We start from the raw sequence: 17,127 nt of genomic DNA on the forward strand, positions 1-17,127 counted from the left end.
GGATGCATATATTTTCTGTGCGAATGAATGAGTGAATGAATGAGAAAAAGATGATAAGCTGAGGTTTTTCTGGAGAGACCATATCAGTGTGTTGAGAAGTTGATTTCTGATATGAAGGACAGGATGTATTTAAATGGTTGATATTTGTGGCAGTCCAGATCTGAGGACCCGTGGCTTAGGAAGGGCTCTAGCAATGGGGATAAAGTGAAAGGGGCCTTGTACACCAATGGAATGAGGAATGACAAAAGAAATCACCCGTGAACATCTGTGAAAAGCATATCCATGCAGTCCTTCTGCAGATGTGGGACCTGCATGTGGGTCCTGAGAAGCTCAGGGCAGTAGGATCTGGGAATTGAGACTGATATCAAGTCGGCCTGTTGATTTTTAAGTGATGATGGTGGTGATATGGCCTATATCTAAGGGAGAAGCAGCGTAGATACATGATTCAATATCAGTAGCTGGACACCAACAGATGGTGATGGAAACTATAAGAGCAGATGCTCATTTAAGAGGTTGAGTATAGAGAACAGACACATGGGACAGTAAGTAAGGGACATGCTGTAAACCGTAATTTAGAAGACAGAAGATTCAAAACAGTTTCATGCAAACCCAAGAGGCTTACAAGGAGAGGAAATGACCTATAGTGTTGCAACACCTCACAGTTAAAGAAAACTGAATTTATTAGCTTTAATTTGGTCACGAGAGTGCTAGAATGACCTAAGGAAAGTATATAGCTATCAAAGAATATAAAGCTGGATTTTAACCACTTAAAATAAAACAAATGAACCAAAGTACCTTTTCTGTCTGAGCAAAAGATTTATCAACTAACATATTGTAACTGTGTGGCCTCTTCATACTATTGAATATTTAAATACCAACTACTTTTAATAAGTGTGAAAAATCTACTGGAAGCCATATATTTTTGAATTTAATACAGTGCTTTATAAAAGACACTTCTGCAAACAGAAAAAATATTAGGTTATAAATACATAATGGTGATAAGGCTAAGATACACAGAAGCAATTTCCTATCAAAATAATAAGCTTACCTAGGATACTTAAATATGCCGGCTGTTCTTTATCAGGGAATAACAGGTTTGCTGCACTCAGATATATTGATTCAACATAAATAAATGTGAAAAACAATATGTATGTATGTAAGGAAAATTATTACAGTCTATTGCCTCAAATTAATCTTGGAGTCCTTATATGTCTGTAACTTGAATTTATTTTGCTACTTGCATGCTTTACATAATATTTAATATTGTTAAATTGGTCAAAATGTCAGTGATTCAGGAGCTAGTTGTTGAGTTTTAATATATGTGTGGATTAAACAGGTCCCAGCTGAGTTTGGACAGATAGTTCAGATAGTTTTCTTGGTCAGTTTGAGTTGGTGGCACTTTTGCAGTAGGTAAAATGAGGTGAAAGTGGGTGACAACTAATGTCAGTCATTATAGTTACATTATTTTGGTGGATCAAATAATAGTCAACATGGAGATTTTTAAAAAATGAATTCTGGATAAACAAATCTATAATCATTTGTTTTGCTTTGGATGAGGTATTTATAATAAAAGTGCATGGCATTCATATGCGAAGGTGTAACATTTATGAGTAAAATATTTTTTTCAGATGCAATTTAGGGCCAAGTCATAAGAACAGTAAATGGCCATTCATAAGTCTCCACTGACTCAGTGAAAGTGATATTAAAGCTAGTAGCTAGGTCTATAAAATTTTCTTGTATCACTTTTGAACAACACTGTGAAGCTACTCTTAATCTCATCCTCTGCATTGTATAATCTTGAAGGATTTCTAAAAGATTCTGTATTCAGTTTTGGGTACATAAGAGAGTGTCATTCAAGAAGCATCTTAAATTGAGGCCACCAGATGCTTCCCCCCACAGTAAATCAGAGAACAAGCATAATTTGAATATTTTGCATACATTTACATATTGATGTCAAGTGTCCCTAACTCCAATTATGTAAAATAAAATTAATTAGTGCAGCATACTGCAAAGTTCATATTTAAACCCAATATTCAGGACAAGACAACCTGGAAATACCTAGCACATCTTAAAGCAAATTAGTTTGGTTTCTTCTGGGAATAGGATGGTTAGGCACATATACCTAACTTGGTGCATCAAGGAGAACATAGATGTAGAGGTAGGTGCTCAAACATAGGGACTCAGATTCAATATCCATTTGTCCTGAGCTTCTGTGTTCTCCTTCCCAGTCAAAATTGCAGTTGCACATACCTTAAACACATTGTTTGCATCTTCTGCTCCCTCTGGGATTGAATGGCACTCATTGTCCTTGGTTTCGGTTTTTTCTCTAGCTCCAAGCAGCAGCGGATAAAAGAGCCAGTGCACCTGCCGGGAGTTAAAACTATTGCATTTTCTTGACATGGCATCTCCACCACTGTGAGCTGCCTGGAGGACCTAATCCCTCCCTTATCTTTTAGAAATTCTCCTAATCAGTGCTCAACATCAGTGTGGTCAAGGATAAACACCTTAGGTTTTGTAACCAAATAGAGCTTCTTTTAAATTTCAAGTTGGTCAAGTTATTAGCTGCCCAAGACTGGAGTTTCCAGTGCTTTCATAAGAAGACTAGATGTTTCCTTTCTTCTATTAGTTGTAAAGAATAAATAAAATATCATTGCAAAGTGCCCCAAATGTAGTATATATCCAAAATACATTCACTCGTCTTCTTCCTCTAAGACTCAGTCCAGGTGTTAATCAAATAAGAAATCTCTGTGGATACACAGGGTCATCAGGCACCACCTGCCTTTACAACATCTCGCTTTTGTGTCCTGAAAGCAGGACATACAGTAGGCCTCCGTTCAGTGACTGCTGGATGGAGGGTGGTAGCAATGGCTAAAGGGAGGTGACATACTATAGCAAGATGTAGATGACTCAGAATAGTGGAAATGTATGTGCAAGCAAGCATCTCATCTCCCTCTTCAATGTAATCTGGGTTTACTTCAGAGTAGCTGGAAGAATTGATATAATACCATTCATAAAAGAAAAAACAACCTCATTTACAGTAATTTCTACCCCATGCTCTCTGGATCACATCCATTGTGGCAAGGACACAATCAGAAGATCAACTTGGGGCGGTCACTGGAAACAGATGTCTGTGAGTGTCACATTAAATTAACCCGAGGGAAAATCCTGGGAACATCTGAGTATTTCATCTGCGTTGGTCAGCTGTGCTCTGGCAAGACGACCTTTAAGTGGAGGCAGCTTTAGGTGTATGAACATAGACCTCAAAAATGTCCTACTAATGTGTGTACTCTTAGGGGGAAAGCTATTTAACTCCAGTTCATCTAGACCAGCGGTCTCTAAACTGGCACGCAAACTGTTTAGGAAGTACAAACTGTTTAGGATGATCTATTGGGCCGAGAGAGAAAAAAATCAAGCTTTTATTCATATTTATTTTTATCTCATTCTTTTAAAATTTCTGTTTAAATATGTTTATTACATACAGTTTAATGGAATGAGTGTATAATCAATATACTAATAGGCATCCATTAGGCACTTGTTTTTTGAGTGATCAGGGTAAAGAGGGTTTCGGTCACTAACACAACTCTCTTTCTTTTCTCAGACTGCCGTTCTGCGCTCCCTCACCAGAGCTAACTCCAGCATGCTCAAAAGGAAACAGAGCTCCAGGGTGGAGGCCCAGCCGGTTACTGACTTTGGTCCTGATGAATCTTTGTCAGACAACGCTGACATACTCTGGGTTAACAAGCCAGTAAGTTTCTTTTTTGAAGTATGGAGTAGCACATGCTGATTTAAAGGAAATTTGATTCATATATTCAAAACTCACGTACCTCTGGCTTTGAAATGTGTGTTTGAGCTGCAGTTGACTATGGATGAGTCTAGGAGTCTGGAAGTTAAGAACAAATGAGATGAAATAACGAGGTTCCTCTCTGAGTTACTCAGATAGGAAGGTATGTGAGTACCTCTCCTCTCTCCCTCTGTGCGTGCTGTCCTGTCCTCACCGTCACCCAGTGTAGAGATCATACCACTTCACAGGCTGATCCAAAGCTGACGTCCCACAGGAGTGACCTCTTCTACCAAGCTTTCATTACTTACAGTTCTCAACGTGCATGAATCTGTGAGGAGATAATCAAATGTTTGGAATTAAAGGTCTCCTTCTGAGTTGCCAGTTTTGAGTAAAAGTAAAGGTTAATTAGATAGTGCATAGTATCTCTGAAGAACTTTGTCACCTTCTCTGTCTAATTAAGCTGGTGGGAACTTGAGGGGGAGATCTGCTATACCAAGTATCATTGTGTATTAGTCAGGTTAGCAGCCAGAGCTAAGGTGGAATGGCATATCCATGGGTCTTGGAAAATTAGCTCTACAAGCCAGGATAGGATCAGCTTCATTATGTGTCAGAAATGATGCTGGGCTCAGAGGATGCAAAAATGGAAACAACACAGTTCTGACTCACTACTTTGCAGTCTGATATGCATAACATATATGTTACCTATATACAAGACACATTTATACTTTCGTACAAATATAAAATAGGATAAGTGGAAGCGGAAGTAAGGAAGTAAACTGTTACTATCTCAGTACTTGCCTGTCCCTTGAACATGATCACGATCATCCGCCATGGTCTCCCTGACCTTTCTAGTCTTTCTTCATCTAACTTACCCTCCAGACCTCTTCCCCAGCCTGCTCACATTTCCTCCCATGTTTTCATTTATGTTCACATAACCCATCTGCTTTATGATCATTGAAACATCCTTATTATCCGCATTGCAAATAAAATGCCTTAATTTATATTCAAGGCTCTTTGTATTCTGCCTCTAACTTGTCCAGCAGCTGCCCTTTCCCAGATCGATACCCTGTCCATTTGAGTCACATCAGTGACTTCCTGAAATCTCACAGTTTCCTGCCCAGAGGCCCTTTCCTTGCAACTCTGATGAGTCAAGTCCCCCTCGTTCACGAAAGCCGTCTCAGATGTCACCTGTGCCCTATCCATTCTGAAAAGTTCCTCATTTGACCTTCATCACAGACAGAATGGACCTCTTTTTTTCCCACTAATTTCATATTTGTATATAAGTATAAATTTTTATTGTATATAAATAAAATATATATGTTATGCACATCAGACTGCAAAGTAGTGATGAGTCAGAATCCTCTTATTTCCATTTTTCGTCCTCTGCATAATTTCTGACACATAGTAAGTCTTCTATTCGTGTTGAAATAATTGAACAGAGTAGAGACTAGTGTCCACCACATACAGAGCTTTCTGAGAACTTCTAACAAAGGTAGTATTATAGATGTATCCTTGGAAACACTAACTAAAATAATTAACATTTAACTAAAATGCATACTTACTTTAAATTTGAAACAGATTTGTTGTGGAGGGACCTTTCTCTTAGAGCTCTTTTGTGTAATTAGATCCTTTGTGTTGGAGGTCCAGATGGGGCTAAATTCACACACTGATGTTTATTGAAGCAGTTCCAAATTGCATGAAAAGTACATCAGTCCTTAAAATAAAATTTAATCAGCAGTGACTTATATGGTATGACATTAGTGGCATTACATCTTCATGCAAATATTATAACTGTCAGATTAATATTAAAACCCACTCACCAGCCTACAAGTGTCTGAATCTTTTCAAAGTTCTGACAGTCTTTTCTATTTTTTCATCTTGGGTGCTTGCTAGCTTGCATATATGCAGGACCTACCTACTACACAAAGCAGCTTTTTTTCAAGGGGAATATAATATTAAAGGATTAATAAATAACATTGAAATTATATTGAGTAATTGTCTACTAATTAATTAAATAGTAATACTAACTGGGTTTGGCATAAAGGTACAACCAATATGTTTTATCTTAGGTATTATTTTTATAATAAAATAGTGTATGTGAGTAATTGTATGTCCTACACATATGCACAGGTATATGCACACACACAAACACACACATGCATACACACATTTATCTTATTTTATTTTTTTATTTATTAAATTTATTGGGGTACAGGTTTCAAGTGTACAACTCAGTAAAACATTATCTGCACACTGTATCGCCCCAAGCAAACTCTCTCTCTGTCTCCATCCCCCTCTCTGCCTACTTCCACCTAGCCCCACCCTACTTTCCCTCTGGCTATCACCACACTGTTGTCTGTGTTTATGTGTTATATACATATGGCTTTTTGCTTAATCCCTTTACCTTCTTTGATCCAGTCTCGCAGCCCCCTCTCCTCTGACAGCTGTCAGTCTGTTCCATGTATGCATGCCTATGTTTCCATTTTGTTAGTTTATTTTGTTCATTAGATACTATATAAAAGCAAGATAATGTGGTATTTGTCTTTCTCTGACTGACTTATTTCACTTAGCATAATAATCTCTAGGTCCATCATGCTGTTGCGAAAGATAAGATTTCCTTCTTTTTTACTGCTGCGTAGTGTTCCATGGTGTAAATGTACCACAGCTGTTTTAGATGCTCATCTACTGATGGGCACTTAGGCTGTTTCCAGATATTGGCTATTGTAAATAACACTGCATGTACATAGGGGTACATTCATTCTTTTGAATTGGTGTTTTGGATTCCTTCAGATAAACTCCCAGAAGTGGGGTCGCTGGGTGAAAAGCCAGTTCCATTTTTAATTTTTTGAGGAAACACCATAATGTTTTCCACAGTGGCTATACCAGTCTGCATTCCTGCCAACAATGCATGAAGGTTCTTTTTTCTCCACATCCTCAATAGCACTTGTTGTTTGTTAATTTATTGATGATAGCCATTCTGACAGGTGTGAGGTGATATATCATTATGGTTTTATTTAGCATCTATCTGATGATTAGTGACATTGAGCATTTGTTCATGTCTTTTGGCCATCTCTGTGTTCCCTTTGGAGAAGTGTCTATTCAGGTCCTTTGCCCATTTTTAATTGGATTGTTTGTCTTCCTGGTGTTGAGTTGTATAAGTACTTTAAATATTTTGGATATTAACCCATTATGAGATGTATTATTGGCAAATATGTTTTCCCATACAGTGGGTTCCCTTCTCATTTTATTGATAGTTTCTTTTGTTGTGCAGAAGCTTTTTAGTTTGATGTAGTCCAATTTGTTTATTTTTTCCTTTGTTTCCCTTGCCCAAGGATACATATCAGAACAAATATTGCTACGAGAAATGTCTGAGATGTTACTGCCTATGTTTTCTTCTCATATTTTTGTGGTTTCCACACATTTATCTTTTTAATTCCTACTTCTCTATGTTGGGTTTAAGGAAAATCTTCACACAGCATATACACTGCTAGAATGAATTGCACAGAAATTTATTTTTTTGGAATTTTGGAAAAGATAACTCAGCTAAATTTGTATAATTCTCCAAAATAAAGAGGAAAGACCATTTATTATCTTTTGAAAATGTAGGATGATATCAGATTTCAAAATATATTTTTTTAAATGTTACATCTAAGATACATATGGAAAGAAAACCCTCCACATGGGCAGAGTTACGCATCAGTTCATTTAAAAAGCATTTGGGATTTGCACTAGGTACCAATAAACATAATATGGTCTCTATTCTATGTTTTCATAGTACATTAAAAGGTTTAAAAGTAACAGTACATCAAGTTTCCATATGAATAAGTTACTTACATTTTAATTGAATCACAATCACCCTGTATTGTGGCCTGAGCAATTTCACATCTAAACTTTGGCTCTTATTAATGCATGACCACAGAAAGGTTTCATAATCTCCCTGAGTCTTTGTGTATTAATGTGGAAATTAGGCTGATTTGAGAATTAAATTATGTAAAATGTGTGAAATATTTTATATGCACTTAACAGACATCAGTTTCCTTTTTCATACTGGTGAAATATTTCAATCTCAATATTATGTTTTCCAAATGGTGTGGTTCATAATGCAAGTTTAAGATACCATTTTATGATGTCAAATAATAACTTTGGACTATTTTGCAGTGGGTTCACTCTTTGCTGCGCATCTGTGCCATCATCAGCGTCATTTCTGTCTGTATGAACACACCCATGACGTTCGAACACTATCCTCCTCTTCAGTATGTGACCTTTACTCTGGATACTTTATTGATGTTCCTCTACACAGCAGAGATGATTGCCAAAATGCACATCCGGGGGATTGTCAAGGTGAGCCTTCCCCTGTTACTTAAGCTAAAAACCAAAATGCGTTGAAAATCTAAATCAGTATATTAATTTCAGTAAAGCAAAACATCTCTTTATTTCATCTACATTGAAGTCTTTTTAAATAGGGTTTCACTCTAAAGATCGATAAAAATCTGATGCATAAGAATATTTAGAAAGTGAAATAAATTGTGTAAGGCACAAAGTCTTGGAATATCTGGGAAGGAAGTAGGTGACCCGACCACCAGCTCCGTGAAGGCCAGAGTAGGGTTTATAATGCCACCTATAAGTGACCAAGCCCAAAGCAAGGCACCTATTAACCCTTTGCACTCGCTTGCTTTTTTCTCGATTCCTTTATTCTAATGCTAACCGTGTCGAGTCACACTCGACATCCGAGTGCAAAAGGTTAATTTATGAATGCTGAATAATGTTATGTGATAAATATTACAGACTGATAATATTCAGCATGATGTCATTAACTTGAAACAATTTGAAGATATAAAGGGGTAAAAAGAAAGAACTTGAAATGGAAAGGAATTCCAGGACTATAGAAAAAGAATATGTAGCATGAAATTGTCACCAATGGGAAACAAAAAATAAGTAAATAAAAGAAAATGTAAAGGAAGGGCCGGTTGAGTGTTGACCTATGAAACAGGATGTTATGGCTCAATTCCCTGTCAGGGCACTTGTCTGGGTTGCAGGCTCGATCCCCAGTAGGGGGCGTGCAGGAGGCAGCCAATCAATGATTCTTTCTCATCATTGATGTTTCTATCTCTCTCGTCCCCTGCCTTCCTCTCTGAAATCTATCTATCTATCTATCTATCTATCTATCTATCTATCTATCTATCTATATATATTTTAAAAAATAGGATAGAAAGGAAATTTATTTCATCGGATATCTCTTCCTTCATAGAGGTTGAATAAGTGGATGGCACTGTCTCATAAGTATTTCACACTGTACAATAGGATGCACCTGATAGAAGAGATGAAGGACAGGAGTGAGGTTGGAAGCTCTTTTACAGATGCATTTATTAATCACCCCAGTGCTTCTGTCAATGAGTTTGCTACTGCCTGACTTTTCTCCTTTGATTTTATTGTCATAGTGGGCTTGAAAGAACTAAATGAAAGGAGCCCTAAGTGCTTTGGAGTTTGTATCAGTTTCCTAGTTGGTAGTAATAAATGACCACAACCTTGGTGGCTTGAAACAATAGGAATGTATTGTCTCACAGTTCTGGAGGCCACAGTTCAAAACAGGGTGTCAGTAGGCCTTGATCTCTCTGAAGGTTCTAGGAAAAAGCCTTTCTTTGCCTCTTCCTAGCTTTTGATGATTCCTGGTAATTCTTGGAATTCCTTAGCTTATCAATGCATCATTCCAATCTCGACTCCTGTCTTCACATGGCCTTCTTCTTTTTGTGTGTCTCTATGGGCCTTCTCCTTTTCTTGTAAGGACACCAGTAATTGGATTTAGGGCCCCACTAATCTAGTATTACCTCCTTTTAATTACATCTTCAGAATACCTTATCCTATATAATAAAAGGCTAATATGCAAATTGACCCCTTGACCGGGAGTTTGACAAGGGTGTGGGGCCGGCCTGCCAAGCACCGGCAGCCCCTCCTCCCAGCTGGCCATGCCCTCAATTGCCTCCCCCACCCCGCCCCGATTGGGGGCAGCCCGCCAACAGCCCATGGTGCCCCTCCCCCCCCTGCAGCCAGCCCTGACCCCAATCGGCCTGCCCACCCCAATCGGGGGTGGGGCGGCCCACCAACTGCCCGCGGCCCCTCCCCCTGGCCTGCCCAATTGGCCCCGATCAGGGCGGGCCGGCTGGACCCCACCCGTGCACTGGGCCTCTAGTCCTACCTAATAATAGAGTAATATGCAAATTGACTGTACCTTCGCTATGCCTAAGCCACGCCTACCAGCCAAGCCATGCCCACCAGCCAATCAGGAGCAAATATGCAAATAACCCAACCAAGATGGCTACAGCCACTGAGAGCAGGAGGGTTTCTGCGGTAACAAAAGAAGCCAAGCTTTCCAAGCCTCCTGTTGCCAGCCTAAGCCTCCACTCAAGGCTACAAAGTTTCAATTATAGAAGGTGAATTAATTCCAACAGAAATCGCTGCTGGCCATGGAAGCGAGCAGCAGGCTTGGCTCCGCTCCAGGCTACAAAGTTTCAGTTGTAGAAGGTAAATAAATTCCAGATACCAGGGCCTCCTCTTGGGTTGCCATGGGGCGTGGCCGGCCTGCAAACCACCACAGGCCCCTCGCTCAGGCCACCCCACGCCCCAAGGGAACCCCCACACTTCAGGGCAAACCAGTCAGCCCCCACCCATGCACCAGGCCTCTACCCTATCTAATAAAAGAGTAACATGCAGATTGACCATCACTGCAACACACAATATAGCTGCCCCCATGTGGTCAAAGATCCTGCCCCCATGTGGACCCAAGATGGTCACCACAAGATGGCCAGCAGGGGAGGGCAGTTGGGAGGCACCAAGCCTGCAAGGGAGGGCAGTTGGAGGCAATCAACCCTGTAGGGGAGGGCAGTTAGGGGTGACCACGCCGACAGAGGAGGGAAGTTGGGGGCAAACAGGCTGGCTGGGGAGCAGTTAGGCATCAATCAGGCTGGCAGCGGAGTGGTTAGGGGTGATCAGGCTGGCAGGCAGAAGTGGTTAGGGGCAATCAGGAAGGCAGGCAGGTGATCAGTTGGGAGCCAGCAGTCCTGGATTGTGAGAGGGCAGTCGGACATCCCTCGAGGGGTCCCAGATTGGAGAGGGTGCAGGCTGGGCTGAGGGACACGCCCCCCCCTCCATGCACGAATTTTGTGCACTGGGCCTCTAGTCCTACCTAATAAAGAGTTAATATGCTAATCAGACGAAACAGCAGAACAACTGTCCAGATGACCTTCCTGATGAAGCTGGGGCTGCGAGGGCTAAGCCCCTTGCACGAATTTTGTGCATCGGGCCTCTAGTTTTTAAATAAGGTTGCATACTGATGTTTTGAATGGACATAGAGTTTAGGGGGACACTCTTCACCTCACTACACAATTACTTTCAGCTAGCCATTTGAATGCCCAGCTGGTTGTAAGTAGTTTTGAAAAAGACTTTCTGAAGTTTGTTGGGTGACTCCAGAAAATTAGAGTAGAAATACAAAAGAAAAATTCAATTCAGTATAGGACTTAACTTGAAAGGAACCACCAAAGCCACAACAAACCTCATGCAATTAGCAAGAAACTGGTAAATTCAGAGACTCCCCAAAAGGCAATCCTGAGGGCAGTAAGCATGGGCCCCAGTAAATGCTGTGTGGCTATGAGTTGTGATACATAATCCACTGCAAAAATGTTGATTCGTGGGAACAGTAGACATCCACCATGCCTCAACCAATGGATTTCAGCACGATTCCAATTGTCTGGGTCTTCCACAAGTGGTAGGCTGGTTATTCTAAGCATTAGGTTTAGATATGGCCAAGTTTCAAAAATTGGTAGCTAAAACCAGAACGTTAGCTTGGGGGAAATTTGTTTTTGTGAGAGTGCTAGAGATATCTTTTAAGTGACTATAACTTTACTCTCCAGCATAGCCTAGCCTTATTTTGAATTCTTGGATTTCCCGGAGGACCTTGAATGACCCTGGCCTTGTGTGTATTGGTCACTCAGGCAGTGGCAGTCTCTGAATGTTCTGGGTGGGGCACTTTGGGATTGAAATACCATGTGTGGACTCATATGAGATTCTAACTTGAATGAACAAAGGCATTACATTTTCCTAGAATAAAGTCTGTTTCTTAAGTTATTTAATAAATTAAGACTTGGATTTCACATCATGAAAATGACAGTAGGCATTGCTTTAGTTGTCATAGTCAATGATAAAAGAGCAGAGGCAGATTTGATACATAAATTATATATTCATTCCAAGTGAACAGATCACTGAATGAGCAGAGGTTTTAATAGAATATTAGAAGCCAAAGCATTAGTTCAAAAGAAAAAACTTGATTTATGACCAGGTTGTTTTCAAAGTACTGTAAATGAGCCATTTTCAATATTATCTGATGTTCATCAACATTTGGATGAGTTATTTACTAAAACTGAATTTTGATTTATTTTCAATCTGTATGACTTAAAAAATGAAAATTAACATTAGATATGATTTTTCTATTTTCCATTTTGGTATGATTGGATTAAATACAAAACTATTGTAGATTTTAATAAGATGGCATTGCTAACATTATCTTGAAATAATCAGCACAGCTTCATATCTCATTAAAACTGAGATTTTGGTCAAATATGGTTAAATATGAGGTTCTGAACCAGCTTGAAATGTATCATCTCGTTCAATTTTCACCATTGTGGCCTTCCCCCAAATGTTATAACTTTATTGATATCTTTTTTGTACCACATACTTCTATTAACATGAATGTTAACACAGATGAAAGAGTACATTGACTTGAGATTACATGCTTGTATTTAAAAGTTAACTTACTTTCTCAGAAGTGGGATTGCTGGATCATAAAGTAGTTCTATTTTTAATTTTTAGGAAGCTCCATATTCTTTTCCATAGTGGCTGTATCAATTTACATTCTCACCAACAGCATTCAAGGGTACCCCTTTCTCCATATTCTTACAATGACAACATCTTTTGTTTAACAAGTGTGAGGTGGTATCTCATTTTGTTTTTTATTTTATTTGCCTGATGATTAGTGAAGTTGAGTATATACTTTTCATTTACTTGTTGGCCATTTGTATGTTTTCTTTTGAAAAATCCATTTAGTTCTTTTGACCTTTTAAAAATTGGGTTATTGATTTTTTTAATATTGAGTTATATATATATATATATATATATATATATATATACACACACACATACACACATACATACATACATACACTAGAGCCTGGCGCACGAAATTTGTGCATGGAGGGGGGTGTCCCTCAGCCCAGCCTGCACCCTCTCCAATCTGGGACCCCTTGAGGGATGTCCGACTGCCCATTTAGGCCCGATCCCGGTAGGATCGGGCCTAAATGGGCAGTCAGCAGTCGGACATCCCTCTAACAATCCAGGACTGCTGGCTCCCAACAGCTCGCCTGCCTGCCTTCCTGATTGCCCCTAACCACTTCTGCCTGCCAGCCTGATCATCCCCTAAGTCTCCCCTGCCAGCCTGATTGATGCCTAACTGCTCCCCTGCCAGCCTGATTGCCCCTAACTGCCCTCCCCTGCAGGCCTGGTCACCCCTAACTGCCCTCCCCTACAGGCCTGGTCACCTCAAACTGCTCTCCCCTGCAGGCCTGGATCCCCCCCAACTGCCCTTCCCCAACTTCCCTCCTCTGCCGGCCTGGTCACCCCTAACTTCCCTCCCCTGCAGACTTGATCGCTTCTAACTGCTCTCCCCTGCTGGCCTGGTCCCTCCCAACTGCCCTCCCCTGCTGGCATGATCCCTCCCAACTGCTCTCCCCTGATGGCCATCTTGTGTCCACATGGGGGCAGCCATCTTTGACCACATAGGGGCAGCTATCTGGTGTGTTGGAGTGACAGTCAATTTGCATATTACTCTTTTATTAGATAGGATAGAGGCCTGCTGCATGGGTGGGGGCCAGCTGGTTTGCCCTGAAGGGTATCCTGGATCAGGGTGGGGGTTCCCTTGGGGCGTGGGGCAGCCTGGGCGAAGGGCCTGTGGTGGTTTACAGGCTGGCCACACACCCCGGCGACCCAAGCAGAGGCCCTGGTATCTGGGATTTATTTATCTTCTATAATTGAAACTTTGTAGTCTTGAGCGGAGGCCTGGGCTGGCCAGGGTGTGCAGGAAGCTTGGCTTCCTCCATTGCCGGGGAAACCCAAGCCTCTTGCTCGCTCCGTGGCCACAGCCATTTTTGTTGGGATTTGTTTATCTTCTATAATTGAAACTTTGTAACCTTGAGTGGAGTTTAGGGCCAGCCAGGGTGTGCAGGAAGCTTGGCTTCCTCCGTTGCCAGGGAAACCCAAACCTCCTGTTCACTCCATGGCGCAGCCATCTTGGTTGGGTTAATTTGCATACTCGCTCCTGATTGGCCAGTGGGTGTGGCTTGTGGGTGTAGCAGAGGTACGGTCAATTTGCATATTACTCTTTTATTAGATAGGATAAAATCAAATTGTCAAGTTGTGCATCTTAAATATATACAGTATTAATTGTCAATTTACAGTAAACCTGAGAAAAAACTTACACTGTTAATCAAATTTACTTTTAGCGAAAAATTCATTTGTCAAAGCCAATTTAAATGCTATTGGCTTTGTATCTTTGTATCTGTAAATTTGTTTTTGTTTTATAACTGCATGAGCAATAATGTACATGTGTAAATATTTAAGTTATAATGCAATAAAATACATTATCTCACATTTGGGCTCTATTTTTTAATGGACCTTATTTTACTCAAGATTGAGTTACTGTGCTTTTATCAGTTAATCTTAGTCTAAGTTTTTAAACCTTTATTTAACACTTGTCTGATAAAAAACATTTTTTGAGATATTTCCATGCTTTTCTACCTTCAGTTGTCAGCAGCACTGATTTTTACTTCTCACTCAATTTTTTGCCTTACCCAGAATGATTTGCAGATATGTACTGTGTTTGTTCACTTATATGACTTATATTTTTTTACATATAGAGCAATATTATGAATATACTAGAAGCCTGATGCACAAAAATTTGTGCAGGAATGGGCCTTCCTTTCCCTGGCTGCCAGCACCGCCTTTCCGCTCTGGCCCTGGAGCTGCCACTTTCTGCTCTGGCCCCACCTTCTCATTCTGCCCAGAGGCCCTGAGCAGCTGAGGTGGTGTGGAATGCCTATGTAGTCACCATGGCGACGATGCAAGCATCCCACACCACCCCAGCCCCTTCATGCCTCCTGCGTATGCAAATTAACCCACCATCTTTGTTGGGTTAATTTGCATGCTCACTCCTGATTGGCTGGTGGGCATCGCGAAGGTACGGTCAAATTGCATCTTTCGCTTTTATTAGTGTAGATAGATGTACATTATTCTATTTATGCATCAGGTTACTCTTAATATGTTTCACATTGTTTGGAACAGAGCTGTGTATTTTAAATGTTCAAATAGTAAATGTTTATTACACCGGGGTGTGCAAAAGCAGGTCTAGAATTATTCGTAGGGAAAATAATACAATCATCAATAAATAAAAATATAAGATTAAACTGTTTTGCATACTCACAACCGTAAACCTACTTTTGCGCACCCTTGTACACTGATTTTTCAAATAAAATGTCTTTAACAGTGAGATTTAGTTATTAAGCAAGCAACTCCAGTATGCCATATGTCTTCTGTGTGGAAGAGTATATGTGATTCGATGTACACATATGTCAGAGATTTGAGGAATGCTGCTTTTTTATTTTTGGAAGAATTTTTCCATACATTAACTATATTAATCCATAACAAAATATTTATAGAAGCAAGCCAGTGTATTGGTGCCCAACCTGCATTTTAAAAAGTCTTTAAAATTATAGCTAGCTTGTTTTGGCAATGTTATGGTACATATAAAATTCATACCTAATGCTTAAAGTAATATGATCTAATAATACCTAGTTTATAAAATTATTTGCAACAAACCAAACCCAGAAGCTTTATTTTTCAAAACAAAAGTTCTTAAGCTGTGGCTTTCTAGTATTGCCCACTAATTTTTTGACCTAGTGGTTCACCGTATATATTAAACTATACATTTAAGTATTAGACATTAAGATTTTAATTTATTTAGGATATAATTATAATATAAATATAAGAGAGAGTTATCATCTTAAACCCAACTACAGTTCCCAATCATTCAGTAAACATTGGTTGAGCACTTAAATAATCTCATAAGTGCCCCAGGAGGAGGGACAAAAGAGAGCAGAGCCCCTGTTCTCAGAGAAAGCCTGGCCCACTTTGGGAACTGGCTTGTAAAGCACATGCAGGCACTTCTCATCTTCTGCATCCAATCTGTTCCTGAAATTATGTTGGGTAGTATGTTTTCAGAAAACAAGAGCCTGTATTCCATTCTTTTAAATGGGAAAACGAATGCATTACAGCAACCCAACCAATATCTCCAAATATCACTAAATCACTTTCTAACATGGATAACTATCCACCTGCTTATGTCTTTGTAATAAACAGCACTTAAATACCCATGGCACAATTATCTGTACTTATTCAAGTCAGTAGTGGGTGTTTTGTATGCACCCTACCAAAACAGCAACGTGTGCTCTTATATAAATAGGCAGAGAAATAATGTTAAAGTACTACCAATGGCATTTCACTGAATCTATGAGGTCATCAATTGTAAGATAAAGCATTACTTTACTGGTCCTTAAGAAAGAAAAAAATGCTGCAAATTACACCTTGATGGTAGACTGTAAGATTGTAATTGATGCACCAATTATAAGATGCATTCTAAATTCAGAAATGTTAAATTGTGTTTGGGGGAGGGGAGAGTATGTCTTTAAATTGGTGAAATATGAGCAAACTGACTGGGATTGGTAGACTCAAATCTTGGGTCCAGTGAAAGGTTGTATATCAAGGGGAAAATGAGGAAGAGGAAAGTGGTGATGCACTTCACACTTACCCACTGATAAGTAGATAAACAAGCCAGACAAGATTTAGCCCAAAAGCGCGACAGAGCTTTACCTGTATTTGGCACACCACACCTTCTTGCAGGGTTCATGGACAACTTACCTGTTTCCACTGGCACCTATGCAGTTTCCTTAGAGTGAATCTAGATACATAGTGATTTAGGGGCAAATGTTTTTGCAAATATAAATAGTTGTTATTTATATAATGAGAATTCAGACAGTGAGAGATAAACCTTTAGTGTTTTGTGAAAATGCTATAATTGTGGTTTAAAAGGGAATGTGGGGAGAGAGCACAAAAAAAATAATGAAAAATCCTGCTTGGGGAATATCATACAAGTCTTGAAGAAAGAGGAATGTGAATGTCTTGAAGGATGAGTCAGTGTGGTCCATGACACAGGCGATGGGGCATGGAAGTAAAGAATTTCACACAGAGAG

At 39.8% G+C, this 17,127-nt stretch overlaps 1 protein-coding gene across 3 annotated transcripts in view; it reads left to right on the forward strand.

Annotated features, from left to right (window-relative positions):
- Positions 1-3,604: 3,604 nt before the first annotated feature.
- The window catches only part of NALCN (sodium leak channel, non-selective), a gene marked incomplete at both ends in the record, with an annotated part of 271,462 nt that continues 257,939 nt past the window's right edge, over positions 3,605-17,127 (forward strand). For 2 of the 3 annotated variants that reach the window (XM_079779625.1, XM_079779626.1), the window contains 2 exons: positions 3,638-3,745; positions 7,940-8,122. In XM_079779625.1, coding sequence (XP_079635751.1) covers positions 3,638-3,745; positions 7,940-8,122 — 291 coding nt within the window. Of the gene's footprint in view, positions 3,746-7,939; positions 8,123-17,127 lie in introns of all 3 variants that reach the window. The other variant, XM_079779627.1, reaches the window with a different exon arrangement.

This window comes from Cnephaeus nilssonii (genome assembly GCF_951640355.1).
Source record: "Cnephaeus nilssonii genome assembly, chromosome: 8".
Taxonomy (NCBI): Eukaryota; Metazoa; Chordata; class Mammalia; order Chiroptera; family Vespertilionidae; genus Cnephaeus; species Cnephaeus nilssonii.